The 16,893-nt window shown below is 41.5% G+C and overlaps 1 protein-coding gene across 4 annotated transcripts in view; it reads left to right on the forward strand.

Annotated features, from left to right (window-relative positions):
• PLEKHA5 (pleckstrin homology domain containing A5) overlaps positions 1 to 16,369 on the forward strand; it is a 299,351-nt gene extending 282,982 nt beyond the window's left edge. For all 4 annotated transcript variants that reach the window (XM_033951918.1, XM_033951920.1, XM_033951917.1 and 1 more), the window contains 4 exons: positions 3,489 to 3,619; positions 9,294 to 9,412; positions 13,664 to 13,790; positions 15,504 to 16,369. In XM_033951918.1, the coding sequence (XP_033807809.1) occupies positions 3,489 to 3,619; positions 9,294 to 9,412; positions 13,664 to 13,764 (351 nt within the window). In that variant the 3' untranslated portion in view covers positions 13,765 to 13,790; positions 15,504 to 16,369. The remainder of the gene's footprint in view (positions 1 to 3,488; positions 3,620 to 9,293; positions 9,413 to 13,663; positions 13,791 to 15,503) is intronic.
• The last annotated feature ends 524 nt before the right edge of the window (positions 16,370 to 16,893 follow it).

The raw sequence follows: 16,893 nt of genomic DNA on the forward strand, positions 1-16,893 counted from the left end.
CTGCGAATTGGACAAAACAGATGGGCGGGAGTTCAGGCTCCAGAGGAGATCTACAAGAAGGAAGATTAGCAGAGGTAAGAAACCTAATCTTTCATTCTTGTACAATCTCTCTGGAGGCTGAACTCTTGGGACGTATCAAAGCAGTCCCAAATCTCAATGAGTCCGCCACCAGAACAGAAGAGCCAAAGGCCGTAGCACCCTTAGCTGCCACATCAAGCCAGTAAAACCTGGATGCAATATTTGGACTCCTTCATTGGCATGATGAAGTAAATCGAGTATCTCCCGGAGTCCAAGTGTCTCTTTGGGACAGGCTCTATAGCAACCAGATCCAGCAACCTGCTCGTCGTGGCTCGCACCTTGCTGGCCCTGTCTGGAATTCCCACAGGAGGGGATAGGAAGAATTCCAGCGGAGGCCGGAAAAACTGTAATCAAAGGCCTTCCCTGAGCACGTCAAGGATGCACTGCTCCGAAAGTACCATTCACCATTCCAGAAGGAAGGCCGAAAGCCCCCCCCCACCCCGTATCGGGAGGGGGGGCCGCCAGAGACCTGGCATCATAATTCTCTCTTAAGGAGGAGCAGAAGGCCGGGAGTAAGAAAACTATTGGCGCGCTGCATCTCCAAAGCGAGGACTGGAGGGAGCTCTGAAACACTGTCCTGCCGCCAGGGGTCCGGCGAACTAAGAAGTGTGCTGGAAGGGACAAAAATCCAGCTGTCCCACACCCCTGGTCTGACGAGGTTTAGAGCCAAGGAGCACCTCAGGCTTTCGGTCCTGAACACTGGCCATAAGGTCATCCAAACCCTGGCCAACCAGGATCGAACCTTTAAAAGGGAACCTGTTCGGCATAGCCTTTAGCTGAAGGATCATCCAACCACTGGTGAATCCAAATCATTTGTCGAGTGGACACTGAAGAAGTTCCCAGCTTAGTTCAAGATGCCATAGCGTGCGTCAGCCAAAAAAATTCAGACATGCCCAGGCCACAAGTTCTCAGCAAGGCTGCAGAAACAAACTGATCTTCAAGGGGAGTATCCGCACAGGTAACATCGCAGAGGGGGTTGGTTTTATTTCTAAGTTCTGCAGCCAAGCCTGAAATAGATGCACAATCCGAGAGTTCAGCCTCCAGAGGGATTATACAAGAAACACAGATTCAACTGATGCCTTGGTTGAAAAAGGACATCAGCCTTGCCCTTCTTTCTGTTTGCGAAAACTCAAGTTCACCATCAGAGGCTAATGGTCTTTCCTGTTTCAGTCCTCCATTTTTCATTGAAGTTCTGAGCAAGGTTATCAGGATGGTTCAATCCTGGTTTTACCCTGTTGCATGTAGGGATTTGTAGCTCTGATTTCCCTGAAAAAAGGTAGAATGAAAGGTCCCTGTACTCATTGGGGAAAATCATGGACTGGATCATCCTGTTGGTAACCCTAGTTTACAGCACAGACAAATTGGGAAAGCTACTACTGTGTAGTGGGATGATATCGCTATTTCAAGAAGCTGCTAAATCTGGAAGCTTGTGGCTCTGAATTCACTTACACCTACAGTCCATCTACTTATTAGCATTGGGTTTGCATTTTAATAAGACAGGAAAATGCATGACTGCTACTGCTTTGGGAAGATAAAAGCTATCCTCAACAAAACTATTACCATTCGTTTGCTGGTTGCAAATGGGTTCATATGTCGGACAGAATGACATCAGTACTGGATACCCCTCAATAACCCCAAATATCTTACATTTTCTGATAGTCTGACCCCCAAATATATCAAGTGTCACTAGCCACTGTAAGTCAGGGGTGCTCAGTGTCAGTCCTCGAGGGCCTCAACCCAGTCAGGTTTTCAGGATTTCCCCAATGAATACACCTGAGATCTGTTTGCATGCACTGCCTCTATTGTATGCAAATAGATCTCATGCATATTCATTGTGAAAATCCTAAAAGCCAATTGGGTTGCGGCCTTCGAGGACCGACATTGAGTCATCTCTTTGGGACATCAATATTGTATTTTCCAATCATGTAAATTCACAGCACGATAATTAAAAGAAATCAGGAAGTTGGTATTTCATCAACAGTTGATCTTTTTTGTTCTTTCAATTATCAGCTAGTAGCTATTTACTGCATGAGAAGCTCTGTTGATTTTATCTTGGTTCCAGCTCACCAGAATCAATGCTAGCAATCCAAAGAAGCTGTACAAGGGGGAGCCTTTTTACAAAGCCGCTGCAGTAACTGCCCCAAAGTCCATTTTGCTGCATGGCGTTGTAAAAGAGAAGGAATATGTATTCCAGCCCAGCTCTCAGAAATAAATTCTGTTGGTTTTAAATCCCATTAACAGATTTTTTTTTCCCAGCCAGCAGAACATCCCTCACCCCAAACAAAAATCCCTCAGCACTATTATCCAGATTTTTCAACCTTCGATATACTCCATTTCTTTTTCAAGTTCCTGCAGCTCTGCTACCTCCTGTTTCTGACCTTCCCCTCACATGATCAGCTCTACTCTACTCTTTCTGAGTAAGCCCAGTTTCTAGATAGACAACAAGAAGATGCTCTTCACTTCCGTATTTCAGTAAGAGTAGAAGGATGCAACGAGACGGGGGCAAGGTGTAGCACCACCACATGGGTGACTGATAGCTAACACAACATGCCAGATGTGAAAACCAGAAATGGATTCCGTGTAGAACACTGGGGTTGTTATTGCATTAACTTTACTGTAATATATTACAGGAATTTATTGGATACCTTTTCAAACTCAACTTCCTACTCCACAACCAAACAAAATGTGACTTCTGGTCAATCCTTGTCTGTTTATAATAATTTTTTAATAATAATAATTTTATTTCTTATATACCGCTATACCCTAAGTTCGAAGCAGTTTACAGTGAAGTCGTGTCTAGAGGGAGTACAGTGTTAACAGAAGGATACAGGATAATACAAAGTGAGCAGGTACTGGGTGGTTACAATAAGGTACGAAATTAACACGAAAAAACAGTTACAGTGTGTTTACAATGAGGTACAGGGTACTGGGGTGTTTACAGAAAGGTTAACGCGAAAAAACAGTTACAGTGTGTTTACAATGAGGTACTGGGGTGTTTACAGAAAGGTACAAGATATTAACAAGAGACCGGTTACAGGATGTTTACAATAAGATGCAGGAAAATACAAGGTGAGCGGGTACTGGGGTGATTACAGTAAGGTTCAAGATATTGACAAGAGAACAGTTATAGGATGTTTACAATCAGATACAGGATGTTATACTAAGTTATAGGATGATACAATATGAACAGTTACTATGGATCAGTGCTGTTTACAGCTAGATATATATGATAAGCGTAAGAGAGGTACAGCATAGGATGTTGGGGGAGGGGAAAAGGACTTTCGATGTGGTTTATAATTGGTAGGGGGAGAGTTTAGGTGGTGTTGAAGAGGCGGGTCTTCAGAGATTTTCTGAAGTCCACGTATGATGTGGCTTTATGAGAATGAATGTCTCTTTGGTCTGCTCCATAGCTATCAAACCCCAAGAAACCTCTGAAACCAAATCTATGTGCAATATCAGCCTCGCAGGAAGTGAATGCCGATGATTTAGCAGGGTCTGGAGCAGTTAATGTGGAGAGGACCCAAGCAGCTATCGCCAACAGGTAACATGCTCAAGATGGTTGTGTTTTTTTTCCACTTATAGCTTTTATTTTACCAATTCACTTTATCTTGTATAGAGCAGAACATCCACAATCACAGTAATAAAAGGAACATCATAAACAGGATGTCCAACAGTAGACAAAATACAGCCAACAGCATCAAATCTCTCCCCCCCCACAATACAATGTTTATGTTTATTAAAAAGTTTTAACTGCACTTCGATTTTCAACAGCACAGTTTACATAATATATAAAACGAAAAAGAACGCCATTTAAAATAGGAAAGCAAATAAAACCAATAGGAGGAAATTTTTTTTCACTCAAAAAATAGTTAAGCTCTGGAACGCGTTGCCAGAGGTTGTGGTAAGAGCGGATAGCGTAGCAGGTTTTAAGAAGGGTTTGGACAAGTTCCTGGAGGAAAAATCCATATTGTAGTCTGTTATTGCTACTCTTTGGGATTCCGGAATCTTGCTATTCCTTGGGATTCTGTATGGAGTGTTGCTACTCCTTGGGTTTTGGCCAGGTACTAGGGACCTGGATTGGCCACCGTGAGAATGGGCTACTGGGCTTGATGGACCATTGGTCTGACCCAGTAAGGCTATTCTTTTGTTCTTAAGACAAAGAAAAAAAAATGTTGTTTTGTTTAAATAGTTGCCAAAAAGAAATAGGATCCTAAGTCACTGATCATCTCATAAAAATGCTAAACCAAAAAGATGCATCTTAACCATTGATCTGAATTTTACATAGGATAACTCAGAACAAATTGACAGGGAGGGGATTCCACAGTTGAGGAACTGCTGTGAAAAAGGCAGACTTCTGAGTAGATATCTACTCCCCAACCTATGATACTTCAAGGCCGTCAACCTATTCAAAGAATGCCAATCATCCAATTTATTCAGCAGGTAGTTTCCAACTGGCAGCCAGCACAAGGCAAGCCACTGTTAGAAACAGTTTAGCAAAGCACACTCCCCCCTCCTCCCAAGTAGTGTCAATATGATGCAGAAATCCAATCGAGGGCTCTAGAGCCTTATCAAAAACACAAAAGACAGACATCAAAAACTCCTGGGCCATTCCATGGTCCCACCACATATGTAGCCCTGGAGCCCGCATCCCCGCTAATACTTTCCATCTCCCCCTCCAGACAGCTTTGCCAACAAAACAGGGGAGTAGTACCAGTATATTTCCCACCATCACAGTGGCCAGGCCACCCAGATCCACTTCCCAGGCAGACACATATTTCAGGGACACATCGGACCTATTGTTGAGGCAGGCATATATAGCAGAAATCATGCCTTTTTTCACCTCAGGGCCCAACAGCTTCTCAAATTCAGTTTTTCCCCCAAGGAGTTCGCTCAGGATCCCCGCTCACTGGGGTAAGGATACAAGTCACTAGGTTCCAGGCCATACTCCTCCTGGAGGTTCCCAAAGGGACACACCATGCCCCACACAGACCAACCCCTTAAATTCCCACCAACGAAAGACCCCCGCCCAATCACCTGGAACAAAGTGGGGTATACCAAGAATATCATCTCCCCTGCAGGGCCAGACACTCCACAGAGCACCAAACCCACAGGGCAGGACCCTCCATATACTTCTACCACCCGGAAGCCAAGGCAAATGCAGCTGGGAGATCGAATCATCCTTGCCCTGTTTCATAGCCACCCAGGGCTTGCAGGTTTGAACTTGGCACTCCAGAAGTGCCCGCAGCTGGGCCACCTGATAGTATTTCAAAAAAGATGGCACAGCCAGGCCACCCAGCTGTTTGCATAAACACAGTACCCTCCCACAGATCTTCGGGTGCTTGCGGGCCCACACAAAGGCAAAGAGCCACCGTTGCATAACCTCAAACACCTTCCTATCTCTACCCAAATCAGGAATGTTTGAAAGAGAAATAGAAGTTGAGGTAAAATCATCATCTTGACCACCTCAATCCTACCAAGCCATTAAAAGCAGAGCGTTCCCCAAGTATTCATTTCTTCTCTAATTTTCCAAAAAGTCAGTACATAATTTAAGTCATAGAGGCGAAGGGAAGGCCTAAATCAGTGGTCTCCAACTCCAACCCTTTGCAGGGCCACATTTTGGATTTGTAGCTACTTGGAGGGCCTCAGAAAAAATAGTTACTGTCTTATTAAAGAAATGACAATTTTGCATGAGGTAAAACTGTATAGTTTATAAATATTTCCTTTTGGCTAAGTCTTAATAATAATTGTAATTTATAGCTAAAGAGACATGATCAAGAAACTGTTTTATTTTACTTTTGTGATTATGATAAACATACCGAGGGCCTCCAAATAGTACCTGGCAGGCCGCATGTGGCCCCAATGAATTCCTAAATAATGCATGGTGCCTTTCACCCAACAGAAGGGAAATAGACGATGCTGGAGTAACATGTAACAACTCCAATTTGGTCATGTTCACCTGAAATCCCGATAGTCTACCGTAATGCAACAATTTGTCCTCAACCGCCTCCAGAGATCTTTCAGGTTCTGTCAAATTAAACAAAATATCATCAGCAAATAGGCTGAACTTATAATCCCCCCTGGGGGTCTGGATACCTACCACATTGGGGTTCTCCCACACCCGTTGGGCCAGGGGTTCCACAACCAAGGCAAAAAGAATCGGGGAAAGAGGACACCCCTGCCTCGTCCCTTGGGCCAAGTCAAATGTTTCAGATTATCTCCCGTTAATTTTCACACACCCCAGGGGGGAATTATATAGAGCTCTAATCCAGCCTAGCATCTGAGTCCCTAAACTAATACACGCCAAGACTTGAAACATAAATGACCAAGAGACACAGTCAAAAGTCTTTTCTGCATCGATTGACAAAAAGACTGCTTCCTGCGTCGACCTTGTTGCCCATTCTCTCAAGTTCACAACCCTCTCTGGCTGTTATTGCCTACCCTGGCTCATGAAAACTGAAACATCTCTTCCCTTCCCCCCCAGCCCCCCTCCCCTCCAAGAGATCAACCAGACAATCAGGAAGTACCCATCTTCAGCAGCCAAATTCTCAGTAAAACACACATATAACCTCTCTACTACATGAAATCAGAACCAAGGACAATCCATAACTGCCCTAAAAATCACACACAACAGCCCCAGGGTACCCCAGGCAATCAGAACCATCCCGAAAGGCGGGAAAAAGCAACAGACAAGCAAACACCCATCGCACCCCCCAGAAAACATGCTCTCTGAAGTACCCAGGGTCCCTCCAAAGGCAGAGCCCGCAATCAAGATCAAAAGGCAGACTTTATCTTTCTCCCAACAAAAGCACACGTACCAAAACACACTCTCCAATTTCAAATTGGGCACACCCCACCTTGTTGGTAGTGTGAGCCCCTCCAGATCCACACACACGCACCGCAACTTGTAGTCCACAGTCTTATAACAGCAAGCTGAGGTCCAAGCGTTTAAGGCAGCTTCAGCCATATCCAGTCTGTAGGGCAAATGCCAACAGGGATGCAAAAAGGGCACAGTTAATCAAGATCAAGTAGCGAGGCCCAGAACATCAAGGCAAAGAGCCTGCGGTTGCCGAGACAACCTCCAAAGCCCTATGTACAGTAGATCCCCATCTACGTGCCATCTGAATCCGAATAGGCACTGCTGGATAGACTGCTGGGCCTTTCCATCTTTCGGGTCAGCAGGAACCTCAATCCCCTCCTTGGAAAGCAAGCCCCAGGCCTCTCCAACAGTAGTGACTCATTTAGGGACCCCGTTCAAAGTGATTAGACTAAATGGGAATATCCAGCAATACCGCACATTAGCATGTGCTAGCACCCAGGTCACCTCCCGGAATATTATCCTCTTTTGCAGTGTTCTGGAAACAAGGTCCTGATAAAGTTCCACAGGTTGCTCATTCCACTGGAGTATGTCAAGGTCCCTAGCTCTGCAAAGGAGCCACTCTTTGATGACAAAACTCTGAAGACAGACAACAATATTGCAGGGCTGTGCCGATGTCTTAGGCCCCAGAGCTCTATGAGCTCTCTCGATGCCAGGGTCTAGATTGTTGTCCTGCAGAAGCTATCTGACCAGGTTGGTCATTACTTCTCGCACATCTTTGTACCCATTCATATCTGGGATGCCCCAAATCTGTAGATTATTTTGGCGGACCTGATTTTCAAGATCCTCGATTTTATCAATCAGTTCATGCATCTTGGACCGCATCCTCTAAGCCTCGCTGAGCCCCCGTTGCCAACTCCTTACAATTCCTGGAGATTGATCTTAGGGGCTCCGGGGCTCCTCCACTATTATCGAAGGCCCTCACAGGTGGCTTCTGCAGCGATCCCAGTGCCATGGGTCTGTTTCCTGCCTTAATCCTGTGGCCCAACTGCGCACATTGGACATGCAAATTTTTGGGGTGTGCGGCACTGTTAGTTGTCTCTCTCCGTCCTTTTTTTCGACGCAATGGGATGCAGGGACCTAACTGCAGGACCAGTCAGAGCAGCAAGCGAAAATCAGTTTTTTGGGGGAATTATTGTGGCTAGAAGACAGTGCCTTGAGATTAGGCAGCCATCTTCACTGATGACATCATTTTCTCTCCCTACTCAAAGTTTTTTTGTTCCTCTTCTGAGAGGGATTTATTTGATGTGAGATGCTATGTGCAGGGAGCAGATTTGATTTTTATCTGTGAAAGATTTCTTCCATTTGCTGATGACGCTTTTCCATCTGCTAGATAAGGTATGCTATTTAGGAAAATGAGATTTAAAAAGGTTAATGAAATCCTGTATTAGTGAAGTGTGGGTAATGGGAGGAGGAGGCAGCATAGGTTGATCTACAGTACATTTATATATTTTCATCAGCCAGTTGGAGATCAGGAAGGGTGTGCTAGAAGGAGCTCATTCAAACACCTCATTCCACAACCACTGGACCAGACTGGCTGAGAATTCTTCAGGCTAGCAGGCAGAGATGCCTTATCTTCCTCCCTCACCTTATAGCCTTTTCATAGCCAGCAGATGATTCCTGCGAGCACCAAAAGATGTGTTTTGGGGAGAGGGGAGAGAGGTAGAAACATCAGCAGTGAAGGGGAGCAGCATGCCTGACCTCCTCTTCAGTGGTGGGTCACATGGTACGTTAAGTGTCATACCTATGCTAAATTTTATCTGATCGGGCCTGGGAAAGGAAGTGGGGGCTTCAACTTGGGGGGAGGGAAATACTTGATTGGTGGGGGGAGGGGCAGAAGTCTGTGAGGACCCTGAGCTAGTGCCCTAGGAGCATTGGGCTGCAGCTTTGCAGACAGATGCTCTTGGACAGTAAAAAGCTGCATGGTAATGAGGTGCAAAACATGTATTTGCATATTTTGCATCTTATTACTAACTAATCCGCAGTGAATTAAATATCACCCTGGTATTTTAAGTCAAGTGGCATTGGGGCCTTTAGGAAACATCAAAGGCTAAATAATGCTTGTTAAGGTCCCAACGCCACTTGATGAATTCCCCCCCCTCCCAACTGGATAAGTTGACACCCACCCCAGCCCACTTTAAACCTATCTGGTTTGGATTGAGAGCCTCTTTTTAAGAAATCCCCATATAATGATCAAATGAAAACTGTTCTTCCTTATGTTCATTTTATCGGCATCAGCGTAGCTTATGTTCACTCTGAAACCAGTATGTGCTGTGTGAATGAAGACAAGTATTTTTAGATGCTTGCATTATCTGGATTCATGAAATCTTTCTCTTATCAGCTTGCAGGATGAGCCCACCATTGTTAACCACAAAGAAGGTGAAACAGCAGATACTCAAGAACCTATTTTTTCATTTGAGCTAACTGCAGAGGCCACAGGAAGGAACACATCAATAGAAGGTAAGGAAATTAGCATAGCATATGTGGAAACCTCAAGTGCATTGTGACGTCTGATATGGGTTTCATGATGCAGTGCAACATGTTAGGCCTGCTCAGCAGAAAGAGATGGAAAATAGAGCGAGAAATCGATTTGTACGAGTACTACTGGAGTTCTAGTGAGGTGGGTTCAGTATGTTCACTGAACCTAAACACCACAGAGAAATTGTTGTGTGAGGGAACTGGTGCCAGTTAGGTATTTGCAGAATTTGTGATATATTGGATACTAATCTTATTAATTCTGTCACTTAGGTAATGAAAACAGTAATTTAAGCTTAACTCTCAATTCTTTAACAATTACCTCTTCCAAGATATTGGATAAGTGTCAGGATTCCTCTCCAATTCTCTTTACTGAATTTAGTAATGGCAATTCTGCATACCAATTTTTACAATCAGTCTTTATCTTTACAACACTTCTGGAATAATGAGCGTCCAAACTCTCTAAATGAATCCCAATGGGAGATGTTCTGCTCTAAAATAGGCCAACTGCAGCAAAGTTCATATATGAAGTTATAGGAGAGTCAATCGATAATTCATAATATAGGATAACCCATTAGGATCACCTTTTAGTACTCTCACTAAAATCAATGGTACGAAAAAACCCTCAGAGATGCCACCAATATACTTTAAACTTTCATAGTATTTTGGCTTTATACATCAAGTCCTCATTGGGTCCAATGTTCAATAATTCTTATATTAAGTTGAATCTACCATATAAATTCTTAAGATGTTTAGATAGTTAGCTTAATATAAGTGGCCAGGTTCACAGGGACTAACAAGCCAACATGTTTCAACCTGGGGGGTTTCTTCAAGGCTATTATCCCTATAAACAAAAAGTTAATACATTAGTTTAATGTCCCCTATTCTATGTTTTATAATTAGAAATAACATCTATACAGATGGTATCCACAATAAATATTGAAAAATAAATACCTTAATATAATTTTTCGCCCATATGTCGACCATTCAGTAGTTTATACCAAGATGGCTGCGGCGTCCTGTTCTCCTCCATATATACTCCCCAATGTCATCTGTCAGAGACGTCATAAAGACGAAACCAACCCGGTGGCTCAGAGGTGAAGTTTTTACTTTTATTAAATTTTCTCACGTCTTATTGCCCCTTATACAACAGGATTTGTCCCAAATTGCTGAAAGGATGAGGACCCCCCTCCATTTACCTCATAGTAATGTTGGCCATTCTAATTCTAAATTTAAACCAAACGGTGTAACAGTATTTAGGCGGTAAATCCACCTTTGTTCTAAGAAATTTATTGCTCTAAAATAGGCCATAGATGTTGTTTTGTTGACTTCTAGCAGCCACATTGGTTCCTTATCTCCTAGCTGGATTAGGACATAGTTCTGCCAATGGGACTCCTCTGTTTTCATCCAGCCAGGTCTGTTATTGCCCGGATGTCTAAGTGGTATTCACTGATGACATCATGGATCACAGGAACATTTTATTGACTGATGTGGCTTTCACTTGGCTCAAGTTTCCAAGTAGTGGTGTGTTAGTTGTTGGGGTTACTTGATGGTGGTAGGTAGCTATTTGTGTAGGTATAGTTAGATAGGTGTTTTTCCTCTTGAGTTGGTGTCCTCTAGGCAAATGGAGGAGTCTGTTGCTGCTTCTTCCCCAATTTTCTGGGATATTTCAAGATCTTTGGTTTACTGAGCCAAAGCACATCCTTGCCTAAAACAGGTAAGATTGCAGAGCTTTCTATTTAGTATAACAAAAAAGTCAGTTTGTCTTTGGCAGCAATTAACAATGGTTGTTTATGCAGACAATGATTGATGAGAGTTGAGTTCCTTTTAAGTATCTGCTTCCTAGGAAGTTGACATTCTCTAGATTGCGCAGCTAGTCAGCCCTGTAGCTAGTCAGCCCTGTAAAACTGCTTATTTTATCTATACTTTGTGCTTTAAAATTATTTTACCTTGTTTCAAGATTTAAAAGTCCAGTATCTAATATCTACCAAGGCTCTTATGTTCATTAGAGACATAAATCAAATGACTATTTCACTCCTGTGTGAATTTAATTTGGAAGATTTAATGCAGAGAGAAATTCAGCAGGGTATCACAAATTTAAAGCTACGAATTTCAACTCGCAGATTGTAGTTACGGTTTCGTTTTGCAGCTTTTGATCCTGATGTGTTTTTAATAATCCAAGAAGTGGCCCTTTTTAAGGTTGGTTGGTGTATTCTAGGGGTAATGTCTCCTAATGGGTTAGTTTTGCATATTTCAGTGATAGTAAAGAACCTTACTCCTAAACCAGGGTATGTGCAGATTAATAGAGAATGACACAGGGACAAAGTTTGTCCCCATCCCTGCCCCGTACCTGCAAGCTCTGTTTTCATTTGCACAAACTTTAATTAAAAAATTAAAATCTAAAATCATAATTGTTTAAAGTATAAAGGACAATATTCTGCACAACTGTTTATAAATCACAAATAGAGCCTTCCATTTTAATCTGGTTTTGGTACAACTTTCCCAAAGATTCAGTTGCCTGTGTAAACCGCCCAGAAGTCGTAAGATTGTGGCGGTATATAAGAATAAAGTTATTATTATTATTATTATTATAATCTAGGACAGCGGTCTCAAACTCAAACCCTTTGCAGGGCCACATTTTGGATTTGTAGGTACTTGGAGGGCCGCATAAAAAATAGTTAATGTCTTATTAAAGAAATGACAACTTTGCATGAGGTAAAACTCGTTATAGTTTATAAATCTTTCCTTAATGGCTTCTGATAATTTCAGCTATACACAGCTGAAAGCAGTGCAACATGCAGAAAGTGAAAAGCTATCAAAGTATCAACTGCAAGAGATGAGATTTTGGACCAACTATTTTGAGGCCCTCGGTATTATAAAGAAGGATTCTTTATGGAAAACTTGTGCCTTAAGTAAGTGTTCGGTGGTCGCATCCACAACCGCCTTCATCTCACCTCCTCCAGCACCGGACACACGCACAAGCTGCACTGCCTCCAATGGTTACCTTACGTTCTGGAACATTGCCCGACTCACTGCTGTAACCTCACTCAAGCGCTTTCCTGCATCTGTACGTGATTGTCCTCTCCATTCCACCTCACAATCACGTACAGACGCAGAAAAGCGCTTGTGAGAGGTTATAGCGACTGCCAGACACTTAAGGCACAAGTTTACCATAAAGAATCATTCTTTATAATACCGAGGACCTCAAAATAGTATCTGGTGGGCCACGAGTTTGAGACCACTGATCTAGGAGGCTAATGGGTTTTTCAGACATGGGTGTAGAAGAGAACCTAAACTGTGCAGTGGGTGAACAGGAAAATAAGCATCTATTAAACGCTAGAAATGTTCCTTGATGCCAGCAATGATGATGATGAATCTATTGCAGTAACAGTGAGATGCTTGAGTAACTGGGCACATGATGGAAGGACGTTGCAGATGGCAGACAAGACAGAAATGATGTCATTTAATAGTAGTCCATTTAAATCCAAATTCAGCTTCTGCAGTTTTTTAATCATTGAATTCAGTTGTCAATTGTCTTAAGATGTGTTCAGTTTTTACTTATCAATACTAGTCAAGTTTTTAGAGAAAGACACAAGGACAAAGTCTGACTGGTACTGCTCTGTCCCCATATCTTTCCACATCCTTTTTTCCGTGCGCATCTTAACTTAAATTGTATTATCTTTTATTATTTTACTGTAACCCAGGCATACTTGTGTTTCTTTCCTTTTCTCCCCAATTATATTTTTTTTATTGTAAACTGCTGAGAAATAATTTGATAGGTGGTATATTAAATAAAAGTGAAATGTAAAAGATCTCTGTCTCTAAATTTACTGCCAGCAAGCCATAATACTTGCATCGTGTCAAAGAGAGCTTCCTTCTAGAGTTCATAAGATGTTACATGTATAGACAGTCTGTCCAGGCGTGTCTGAAAATTCCTTTTAATCAGACCTGTTCAGTGGGAAATATTTCTGTATCTTTCTGCCACATTTTCTTGGTGTAAACTGCTTAGATTTAAGCGGTCTATAAATTTTACAAATAAATAAAAATTGCTCGACTCTTAGGGCTCTTTTTCCACACGATGTGCAGAATTAATCCCTTGGCGCTGACACATCTATTATCAATACTGTACTGGTGATTTTTCCTTTTACCACAGTATCAGGCTTAGTTGTTTAATTTTGTCTAGTTGCTTTCATGGTTAAAGTACTCAGTATATTTTTCTGAAAATGCCATTTGCAGCTGAAAGTCTTCCATCAATTCCTGCATCTCCAACAGCAACGGCAGCAGGTCCTGCTACTCAGCCACAGCTCACAGAAGGATCGCATTTCATGTGTGTATAGCATCGGAAGAAATCAGGACTGTCATTGTGAGTATATTTTTTCTCAGAGTATTTAAGCTGTTTTAGGCGGATTCCAACAAACATATATAATTTATAACCAACAAATTCATTAAAAAAGCAATTACTTAATAAACTTCAAAGCACTTTAAAAAAATCTAGAAAATCAGCATTGATATACCTCCCTAAACAAAAACGTTTTCAAAAAAAATCTTGAAACAGTCAACATCACCAAGCCCTTGCAGTTGCTGAGGTCATCGGTTCCATAGCTGTGGTCCACGCACATAGAATATAGATTTCCTATATTCTTTGTGGTGAATTTTATGAATAGATGGGGCCACCATGGCATACATGTTAATAGAGAATAATATGAATCAGAGTTTTGAAATGTGAGATACAGCATCATTTTATAGGGTTAAATATATTTAGGATAGTTTCTCAGGTGAAAGAATAGTAATCATGAAAACCCTGGAATCCCAGGTCAAAATCAAAGCTGAAAAAGTCTTTCTCAGCTCAAAAAAGGAAGTTACATAGGGATACTGGAACAAAGCATGCTGGATTGTGACCAAAAGGCAGAGGTACATTTAGGCATAGTCAAGGCATTAACAAATTTTAAGAGCCTTGTTAATTGAGAACCCCAAAAATAGTCACAATCCACGTCGCTTGTGGTAAATAATGACTGCGCGGTGACAGAACTGGGATCTATCTTAGTTTAGGTTAATCAGATTTTCTACACTGCCTTTTCATACCTACATCAAAATGGTCTACAGTAATTATAAATTGAACAGCAAGGATAATGGGGAGAACAGGATATGGAACATAGGTATTAAAGTTACAAATGAATGAAAGGGAGGGAGAAAATATGTGGACCATAAAAATAGGAGTCGTTACTTAGCTCCAAAGTTCTTGCCTGCCAGTAGATCAGAGATCAAGCATGATTAGTCTGCTCTGTTTTAAGCCTTTAAATGTAGCCTATAAAATACAGGTATGGTAAGAAAAACTGATTTGGAATGATATGACTTCATGTACTCAGAAGAACTGTACACTGGCTGCTGGGACACCACCTCAGCAGTCTGGACTAAGCGAACAAGGCCACTTGGTTTTTCTTTGCCTTCATCTACTTGTCTTTGACTTTCTCTCTGGTTTCTTTTGTTCAGTCTACTATGGCTCCCCTAGGCAATGTCGCTGCTTCATGCTGGCTAGAATACCTCCCTACATTGTGTTTGTAAAATATCTTCAAAATAAACACCTATTTGTCTCACTAATTCGAATTCCCAGGCACAACTAACACATGCAGTACCTACTTGTTCGCTTTTCCATCCCTAAAGGGCTGCACCTACAAGAGATACCTCGATAGAACACTATCATTCCAAGCAGGCAAATGGAGCAAATGTTTAACCAACTTCATCTCAAATGCACTTTCGTACCAAACGTTTAGGAAGTCAGTCAAAACTTATCTCTTTGACAAATTTCTCTCACCCCACTTCAACCTGATGTACTTCCAAAACACTTCCAGATAAACCTGACTAAACTTAGCATGCCAATGTAATTGTGAAAGTTCTCTGTAAAGTCACTGTCTGCATACAGTCTCTTCCCTTTTAAACCGCTTAGAACTGTTTGTGGTATGGCAGTATATAAAAATAATGCTATTATTATTATTATTACTTTGACTTCCTACATAGGTGGCCTGTTAGAAAATTTTCCTTTTACAGTATAATTAATCATGTCTTTGATTAATTTTAGGTCACTGGGCAGCAGCATTGGACAAACGGAAGATTGAGGATATGGGATTGTGAGAAGATATTGTACATGATATTATAATCTATGAAATTCATAGCACTGATGCTTTTAGCACTGGAGCATCACTCTACTGCTTCCAGATTTATTTGGAGATGGTTTTAATGGCCTGTAGGTCCACATTAAAGCCAAAGCTGTGTTTTCTGAAGACTGCTTGCTGCCATGATCGCCAGGCACAGATAAAGGTGCTTTTCTAAACCTGCTGCCTAGAGTCAGGGTTGAGCTGCTTATCTTTCATTTTTAATGTTTTCTTACTACAAGATCACTGGCATCTTGTCTGCATTGGGAGGGAGATGGAGATACTTCAGAACTGGCTCCTTTGCACACTTCCACTAAAAATGTTTGACATTTTTTGGAACACTACAATATATTTCTCACTTGATTTGTACAAAAAGGAAAATTATATATATATATATATTATATATATATATATATACACATAAGCATATATATTTAAAATGTGCCATTTTATTACTGTTTAGTAACTATGTCCCATTTCTGCCCTAATTATTTTTCAGTTTGCCATGTCAGCAGATTTACTGCCAGAGTTGCTGACATATACATGCATTAATTTTCTTTTCTGGAAGAATTTAAGAAGATAAAAAAATCTGGTGTGTACGGATTTGGAATAGTTGTGTACAGCAATAAAAGGTCTTTCAATTCCCAGTACACAGTGTACAAATGTAATTCTGTTGATTGTATATAACAAAATATATACATTGAGCACTCCTGATGTATGTATAAAGAAATCTTACTATAGTTGAAATGCAAATGTTCTTTTATAATGTTAAATAAATGTTGCAGTTCTTAAATTGTGGTCTTGCTTTGTTAAGTCTTATACAGCTACCCTCTGTACAGTGTTGTGAAAGGACATTGCAACAAAAGATTAGGGGTATCACCTTTAAAATTTACTGTGAGGGAATATTAAAGAAAGCAAAGATGGAATGTGATCTTGAGGAAGTAAAATAAGCAGCATGGGAGAACTGAGGCCAGTTACCAGACAGACTTCTACAGTCTATGTCCTGCAAATGACTAGAGATACGCGAAGTTTTGACAACTCCAGTATGTTAGATCATTTTATTGTCACTGTGATAGGGGGTGCTGTACAGCTTAAGGGGGAGGGAAGGGCATCTTGACTGGTACGTTGAATACTGTCAGCAGGACATCACGTGACTTCACAACTGGTACTTGAATCTGAGTGACTGGGGCCTGCATAGAGTGACAGGCATGACTCTGACCTCCTTGGGCAAACTTGATGGACCATGAGGATCTTTTCCTGCCATTTTTTACTGTGATAAGGATCAACAGCTAGAAGGCAAAGCTCTAATGATTAAAC

Source organism: Geotrypetes seraphini, chromosome 7, assembly GCF_902459505.1.
Source record: "Geotrypetes seraphini chromosome 7, aGeoSer1.1, whole genome shotgun sequence".
Taxonomy (NCBI): Eukaryota; Metazoa; Chordata; class Amphibia; order Gymnophiona; family Dermophiidae; genus Geotrypetes; species Geotrypetes seraphini.